This window comes from Meleagris gallopavo, chromosome 1 (genome assembly GCF_905368555.1).
Source record: "Meleagris gallopavo chromosome 1, MGAL_WU_HG_1.1, whole genome shotgun sequence".
Lineage (NCBI taxonomy): Eukaryota > Metazoa > Chordata > Aves > Galliformes > Phasianidae > Meleagris > Meleagris gallopavo.
The window spans coordinates 78,335,954-78,345,094 of NC_139404.1; the positions used below are offsets into that span (position 1 = coordinate 78,335,954).

General features: G+C 40.4%; 1 protein-coding gene across 11 annotated transcripts in view; it reads right to left on the reverse strand.

The window, feature by feature from the left end:
- The window catches only part of STXBP5L (syntaxin binding protein 5L), a 185,036-nt gene extending 177,550 nt beyond the window's left edge, over positions 1-7,486 (reverse strand). For 8 of the 11 annotated variants that reach the window (XM_085236681.1, XM_085236673.1, XM_085236662.1 and 5 more), the window contains exon 1: positions 6,551-7,486. In XM_085236681.1, coding sequence (XP_085092807.1) covers positions 6,551-6,733 — 183 coding nt within the window. In that variant the 5' untranslated portion in view covers positions 6,734-7,486. The remainder of the gene's footprint in view (positions 1-6,550) is intronic. The other 3 variants (XM_085236720.1, XM_085236704.1, XM_085236698.1) reach the window with 1 other exon arrangement.
- Between the last annotated feature and the right edge of the window lie 1,655 nt (positions 7,487-9,141).

Here is a 9,141-nt window from a genome sequence, read left to right on the forward strand (position 1 = left end):
TATCAATATGTACCTATACCAGCACAATATCGCACTGAATTCAACACACCCATTAACCCAGACCCCTGAATATTAAGGATCATTTCTTTTTTTCCTCCAGTTCTGTATACAGCTTAACTCCAACGAACCATAAAAAGTGTACCTCTTCAGACTTTGACCCTAGCTACAGGCAACAGATTGTCTCTACTATTTTTTACTACCCACAGACTTTGCTGGTGAACTGTTCGGAATGGACACAGCACAGTACAAAGATAACATCTTATTACATTTGAGCGTATTTACCAGCCATCTGTACCTAACAATACTGCTTTCTCTTCTCTCCACAGATGCACATTACTCACACTTCTAATCATGTAAACCTATAGCTTCCTCCTATCCTAATATATATTTTGAGAAATTAATACATTTATATAAACTGCATTTATGAACACTTCATTTTAGTACAGCCAATAAACCAGTTAAAAAAAAACCACACATAAAAAACAGAAAAAAATAGGACATTCACAAACTATGATAATCCGTGCAAAATCAATTTGTCCCCTTCTTGCAGAGATTAATCAAACAGTGTTCTCCTGTATTTTTCTCTCATCACCTTTGCCTCATTCCATGCGTAGCACAGACTGATCTGTTCTATGGGCAGATCAAAGTTATTTTTATTGTTAAAAAAAGATACTGTCTGTCAAGCATGCCTATTTGGTACTGAACATGCAAGTTACAGATGAGTTGGAAAACTGAAAAGGAAATACTATCAATCCTCTTATCACTTAGTTTTATAAATGACCAAGCAAAGGGCCACGAATTGAACTTTTTACATATGGTTGTTAATAGTCTTTCCATTTTGCGATTGACCATTTTGAGGTTATGGAGCCTGATGACAGTCACACATCTTAGGTACAATTCAGGTCCAGTCTGAAGCTATAATTTCATCGACAGTCATCTAAGACATGAAGGAAATTCAGAGTTTTTCTGACTATCCTAGAAGCTAGTCTGTAGATATGCAGAGTACTTGCAACAAAATGAGAAAACAATGGAGGCATAACTGGAAAATGCAAGTGGTATAAAAGAGGATGCTAAAAATACAGACTCAAGGCAAGTCAAGCTGAACTCTCAAAACAGCAAATACTAGGCAATCTGGCATTGTGCAACTTTCTGTGCCTCGGTTCCTATCTATGCAGCAAGAACAGTGATATGTCCATCTCAGATAAATACTGTGAAGATCAATTCATTAATGTTTATAAAGCTTTCAAAAGTGCAGCAAAGAGCACTTCTGCTGAGAAAGCCCATGGGAAACTTAATACGTGGGTAAACTCTATGTATACAAAGATATATTGAAGTGCTTTCTGTTCAGCAAACACTATGTTCAACTAAATAAGACCTATAGAAGAAATAGGGGATAATGCAAATAAAGGCTGTATTTGCAAGCAAACATCAGAAAATTAGAATTTTCAAGTGGTTTGTTTTGCAATATTAAAACTCTTAAAATGGTTTTGAAGCTGTAATTGCATGTATTGGCCCTGAAGGTCTGCATTAATGCATTCAGGGCTAGTATAGACTAATGATCAAATAAAGGAATGCAGAAAATAAAGACGTTGTTTGAAAGAAACAAAACAACTACAGGTAGCTTAATATCTTCAAATTTCCCTAAAAAGAAGCTTCCAATATGCTGTGCTCTTCCCTGCTGATGAGCCCTATTTCAAATAACTACAAATGTTTTAGAAAGCAAAATACTTTATGATCATCACACATGTAATAAGATTACTGACATCTAATTACAGAAATGTCACTTATAGCACTTACACCCAGAGATGTTGTGGAGTCTCCTTCTCTGGAGATATTCAAAATCCTCCCGGATATTTTCATGCATAACCTGCTCTAGGAATCTGCTTTAGCAAAGGGTTGGATTAGGTGATCTCCAGAGCTCCCTTCCAATCCCTAAAATTATGTGGTCCTGTGACTGGGAATCTACAGTTTAATGTTCTATCCAAAATACAGCATGTGTGAAAAATCCTTCTCAACGTCATATTGTATTTACCACAGAATGAACTCTGAGTACTTACAAGTAAGGTTTAACACTTAATTGAAAGTGGGTTTTCTCTGAAATGTAAAGCTTCACGCTGGTATTTTTTTTGGCCCTGAGTGACCTTCTTAATGAGACAACACAGATTAACCAAACAGCTCATGCTAACTGAAACATTACGGACAGCTTGTAACAATTTTTTTTATTCTCTATAAGCAAAAATAAAACTGCCTGCTACTGCACAATTGTTCTTAAACTGCCATTTGGAAATTCATCTTATTTCTATTGACACTGAGATGCATATTCATGCTGTACCTCCAGTTAAAGTATCTACTTGACTGCTATCAAAGGGACTAGATGTTTGTCTTCAGAGACTGTCAAAATAAAGTATTACCATATCTAAAATGATGAATTAAAATTTAAGACACTGTTATAGGAAATCCAGATAAATAATGTGTGTAAATTTGCATGATAAACTGAAATATCTCAGTAAAATGTCTTTATGTAATATCACAAGGCAACATAACAAAGAAGTTCATCGAAACTAGACAGGTCTCTATTACAGCCATTATCCCAGAGGAGTGAAATGCTAGTGGTAGATTGAAAAAGTGAAGCTGTCTTTGAAATTTGGCTACTGACTGGATGCTGATTGGTTTTAAAAGGCAGTCACAACCACATTAGAGTTTGGTAATAATTCAGTGACAAGTTTAATTTAGAGCTTCTAGAATCTTTTCTGCATATAGCCAAAGAAAATACACTAGAATAGGCTGTAGGTCTAGTCAAGCACAACTCTTACTACCAAGTTATGGAGATCTTGATCTTAAACACTCTCTGCATAAAAGTAATAACATCTTGCTCTACAAATTCAACTCTATGATTGCTCTTGAGGAACAGCTCAAGTAGTTCCTTACAGAAGACTCATTTTCATAAAGAATACACACCACGTGTTCTCAAAATCTGCATCTTCAGGGTTAGTCAGTTTTCCTCAACCTTCAGTACCACATTATAATTGACCCCCTACAAAAGTAAGAAAATCATTCTTTTCACCATTTACATCCCTTCTGCTCAAAGTTCTACTTAAATGATTTACAACATCCTAATCATCCCTGATTCCTGTATTAATGAGATCTCTTTCTGCTGCCGTATTTTAATTTCTACAAGCCATAAACAAATACAGGATGGCTCAAAAAAATCCTTAATAATAAACCTCAATAATAATAAATGAAGAAGCTAAGTCCACCGCCCTTGAAATTAATGCAAACTTTACTAACATATTCTATTGGATTGCGTCTAGTTTTTGGCATGACTCTCCGATCTCACACATTCAATTAATTTAAATCACAATCAGTATTTTTACCACGTGGATACCCATATCCCAAGAGAAGCCTTAGATACACAATATGATCTATACCTCAGCTTCCAGTTGTCACAAAATACAGTTCTGCCAAAATTTCATATTACATGAGTACTTCCAGAAAGATGGCAATGATTCATCACTACAGATACCAACACAAGTTTATGATGCTTTAAAAAGTCTACAGCTATTTCACGTGCAATCATTTCACGAATATTTCATTTATATTCTGTCAATACATAAGATTACATTAATGATTCAAACATAAATGGCAAAAGTGACTCATTGTGAGCATCTCGTTCACAATGAACATTTCGTATAAAACGAAATATTCAGCATACTTCTACTAAGATTTCATTTTGTCTTAAAAAGACACCATGGTAATTAGTATCCCAAAAACGTCAAAAACAGAGACAGCTTTCAGATGCATTACTAATAAAACATACATTACCAGTAAGACCAGTCTGCTGCTAGAGGATTCAGATCAGTGTTTTTAGTCAAGAAGACCTCCTACAAACTTCACAAAGGCAATTTATTTAAGTAAAGAATGCAGTGTAAGGCCCTTTCATTCTTAATGTATGAGTCAGCTTTTACACTACTTATCTAAATGAAGATTTAATAATCAGTAAAGAAAGAAAAAATTGGTTTGGGGAGGTACTCGAAGCAGAATCCATCTATCATGATTGTGCAGATCATAACAAACCAATACTGCCATTAGCTTCACTCTGTTTTGTGTGCAGCAGGATCACAGATCCTGGATCCTTAAACTGCAGCCTGTATTACTTATGTAACTTAACGTGAAAGCAGACAACTGAAAAATCAGAAGTTCTATGCCACAAAAGCTTTGGGAAGGGAAAGCTTGGATTACATGTATGTTTGGCAGTATTTTTTGTCTAATACATATCAACTAAGATACAAATTATGGCTCAGATTGTGCACCCTGCAGTATGCACCATAAACCTGTATATGTACCTGCATACAGTCCCACTGCCTTTGGTACACTTGCACAGTGCATAATGCAGGACTGGGGCCTGTGAGCTTTTGTCAGTTCACTCAGACATGCTTATACTGTTACTAAACAGCAACACAGCTCATTAAGTAGAACCTGCTGACTAAACCTTGCAGTATTTCCTGAGCTCATAATCAGGGATTATTTGGGGAAGTTTGCTTTTAGTACGCTTTTGTACCTTGAAAAAAGGAAGCCAATGCTTTGTATACCATAGAGTGGACTTCTGCAGTACCACGCATTCATAAGCAAGTACTGCTGCAACCAAAAACACTCCCATACAAATATTTACTTTGCTGAGAGCATTTCAACCTGACAGCTAAATCTCCTAACTGAAAAAAAAAAAAGAGAGGCAAATATTACCCACTGAAATCTTCTAGAAGTGCTGTATTCCTGGGCACCCACATCTCTAAGCAGATCTGTCAAAACCTAACAAAACTGCCTGCAAGAAATATCAAGCCAAAGGTGGGAAATACAAAGATAGAGAATTAATTGATTTTGTTTATAAAAGATTTATCGTATATTTTTGCAAATATGCCACACATCTATCACATAAAACACAGATTCCTGGCATTATCAAAGGAAGAATTATGTTGAGTCTTAGCCTTACTCAGAATTCTCAGAATGTCAGACCTAAAGATATATCAACGTAACTTGGTTATTTGCATCATTTTTCTTCTGAGGGGACAAAGTGGAAAATCACTGTTCTGGATATCTTGAATTTCATAAACTGTTGTAATACTGGATACATAAGCAAAAGGTGTCAAATTAAGCCCCAGTGTAAACAGACACAATTGTAATAATTTAGCACTGTTAAACAACAGATTAATTTGACTCAGGACACCCCATGGTATAGAACCTATTCAAAAGGTCTATCTGACTGTTCTAAGTGATAGGGGCTCATCTTTCTTCGCCTGAACTCTATATGAGTTTTAATACTCACTGTGTCTGAGAACAGAATAAAGTCATCACATCTGCTATTATGAAAGCTGTATATTGCACTGGGACAGATTTATACACTCTCCTACAGTTTTGCCTTGCTTGCTTATATTTCATCCTTCTTCCTCAAATACTGGGATGTGCTGAAGTGGGCTATAACCTAAATTCCAACTCAGTTGGTATCTGACTAATGAAACCATGCTTAATAGGTGAAGCTCTTGTAATAACGTAAAGTGCACTAGCTAAAAATTCTGTTTTTGCAGGTCCTAACAGATACACAAACACACAAACTTCTAGTAAAGTCAACACAATTAACGTCAAAGTTAAAGATAAAAGTGTAGGACTAGAGGATAAAAATACAATCTCTCATTTCTTTTTTGTACTTCATTACCAAAGTATTACTTAAAACTCCAGAGCTGGTCAGAAATACCAAGTCATTTCTACTGATTTCATTGTGCACTGGGAGCTCTTTTGCAGGAAACAGACATTAAAACAAAACAAAACAAAACGATAAAAACCATAAAGATATTTTATGCTTGCTATTTGGAGAAAATTCCCACAGAAAGATCTAACCAATACATAAAAGCCAATGCCAAACAAATTTGGAAACTTTCAATATTTATGCCGTTCCATTAAGTTTACTGTCATACAATCATAATCTTCAGCACCGATGCTAAAAAAACAAACAAACAAACCCTAAACATACACCCAACCCCTTGCAAATAAGAAAAGTGCTATGTTCAGCAATCACTGTGCCATCTTTTGTTTCCAGCTTGTGCCTCTTCCCTTAAGGAGAAGGAAGAAAGGGTGATAGTATAGTTAGGTTGCGGTTGGACTCGATGATCTTTAAGGTCTTTTCTAACCTGAGCAGTTCTATGATAGCTGGGAGGAGGGGGAGTACAGATAGACAATTTTAAATGTCTGAGGGCTTGTTATTTATATTGGTACCACCTGATTAGCTCTTTGTCCACAATCTCGCTGCTAGTTGGGAGACCAAGTGCGTACTCTGGTTTTGCTCCCGAATCCAGATTTCAATGAACATACCGCTACTCAACCACCACCACAGACATCTCTGCCTTTCAGTACAAAGTCCTTATACAATCACTGCAGTTCTCAGGTAAAAAAGCTCACTGGCATCCCATTTCCTTCCACCCACCCCCCCGCCCCACCAAGCCCCTTAAGCTACGCAGCTTTCCTTTCCTTACCGCTACCCGAAGGGATCCCCAGCCCTTACCTTACAGATCTGGAAATAATCCGAAGTTAGCGTCTCCTGGATCTCCTCCCGAGGAGTCCCCGCGGCGCCCGCAGTTCCACCGGGATGCGCGGAGCCTCCGCCAGCCCCACCACCGCCAGCGCTGCCACCGGGCGAGGAGGCGGTCAGACCATCCAGAACTTTGCGAAAATTGAATTTCTTCATTTTGGAAAAAGCTCGAGGAGGAAGGCGTGGGGAAGGCGATAGGATGTGCCGCCACACATCCAGCTACATGTAGCGAGAGTCTCTGATGGTCCTCCGAGCGAGGCAGCGCTTCAGCCCCTTGTACCAAACCAACTAATCGGTATTAGGTATAATTGACTGAAAAATACAAAGGCTTCATTTTGTCAGGCTACCGGCATGGGTCCTTTCGGGCAATAACAATAAAAGAAAGATCCACAAGCAGCAGAACTAAGCTTTACGCTCGGACACGGAGCGATGGAACGAGGTCCACCCAGACATCCACATCTGGCAGCGGGCTATGAGCGAGAAGTCAATGGAGAATTCAAGCCAGCATCTGACCGAGCGGGGTCCATCCCCCTCCTCCTCTCGCCCTCGGTACTCAGTTGTTTCGACAGCGCTACAAAAACACGACTGCACCCAACCCCGCTTCCCCTCGGCACCCCTTCGCTGAGAACTGTCTCCTCCGGGGGCTGGGCGGAGCGCTTCCCTCTGCTGCCCCCGCCCTCCTCCCGCTGCTGGAGCCGCCCCGGTCCCTCCTCTCCCCTCCCTGCGGAGGATGCGCAGCCTCTGGGAGCCTCTCGTCTTCCTAGCCAGCGAGCAACGGGCGGCGGCCGTCCTGAGACGACGGGACAGCTTCGCTCGCTGCCCGCTCACGGAGCCCGTGCCGGAGGGAACGGGGGCTTACGCGCCTGGCCGCTGCTCCTGCCCCGCCCTCTTCTCCCTCACGCCCCGCCCCTCCAGAAGAGAGCGACGGGGCGGGGCAAAAGGTTCGTGACTGACAGCGGCTCTTGATTGACAGCTGTTCTCATTGGCTCGGCAGTCGATCGGCTGGACGAACGGACCAGTAAGCGGAGCGTCAAGCCAAGCGGGCGGGAAGACCAGCTGAAGGAGAGGGATAGCGAGGCAGAGCTCCGCCGCCTCTGATTGGGTACACTGTCAAGATGAGCACGCGCTCTCACTAATTGGAAAGGCTTCTAACCTCCGCGACGCCCCGCCCCAATGCGGCGGTTGGCGCTGTCCCGAGCGCGCTGGGCTCAGGCGGCTGCGAGAGGTCGGGGGCCGTATGGTTCTGACCTGAGGGCCGAGGCAGCGGGGCTGGCTCTGGAGGGCGTCGTCTGCCGCTGGGGTGCTTTGAGAGCGGGGCGGTTAGGTGCTGGGCTTGTGAGTGCAGTGGCTGTTGTTGGCTGCCAGGTGTGATGTGGGGGAAATGTTACCCTGCACGCAGGATGCTATGAAAGGGTATCGGGGTCGGGAACAAACGAGTCGGCGATTAACAGTGACTCATGACATGGCACTGGCAATGTAGTTGGAAGCCCGGAGCCAACTGTAAAAAACTTATTATGTGTGGTACTAAATATATAGCATCTCTTGTATAATAAAACCTAGAAGTGATTCATCTTGGTCACATTGCAGTTTCTTTCTTCGGGGTGCTTTATAATTTCAGTGCTCATTACCATGCCTAATTTTTTTTTTTTTTTTTGTCTGGTAAGTCCTACAGCTCCGTGTAGCAAGGCAAGAAGTTTTTACGTCAGCTTCATAACGCTGAGCTCCACGCTTTTGTTTTTCAACTCGTCTGTGTTCCAAAAGGTTTTATGATTATTTGATGATTTATGGTTTCATACGATTCTATGATTTTAGTACTCCTCATCTGAATGATAAAAAGTGAAGTTCAAAGAATAAAGCTTGACTTATGGCCAGATGAAAAATAAATGATGCGTTGCTAATGAAACTGGAAAGGTTTCAGTAGCCAGAAAAAGGAACAGAACTCAGTATGGGAAACAAGATACGTAATGGCTCTGACCAGGAGACAGAATGAAAAAGAGGATGGAACTAAGTTAGCAGATCTGTAAAGACACAAGTGCAGGGTTTTGGAGAATAAGAAGAAGTCAAAACACAGTTTAAGCTGTTTGAAGAATGCCACGTCCTAATTCTTTGTGTTCACTGTAGGCAATACATCTGAAGAGAAAAAAAACCTAACAGAAGACAAAAGAAATATACCAACATGAATTGTAAATATGAAAGGGAAAGAAAAGGTTTAAATTGAAGTATCTAGGGTGAAGAAAAAAAATGTCATGGACAGACTTTGAGAAAGGACAATAGCCTGGAAGTCAGTGAGTGCTAGAGCAAAGAAAAGCAGATAAAATTAATAGCTTTAAGTGAGAAAAAGTGAGGAACGAAATTAGAAGAATGATAAAATGTCTTTGGAAATGGAATAAGATACATACATTCTTGGAATATCAACATCTGCCTTTCGAGGAACAGCTATCAAGATCTGGGTATTGGTGATTAGATATTATCTCAGAGTATCCAAAAAGGTTAGGAACCTCCCACTGCTAATGTGCAGTTAAAAAAACAAACTTGTAGGGAAAAAAAATGGCATTGCTTTAGCA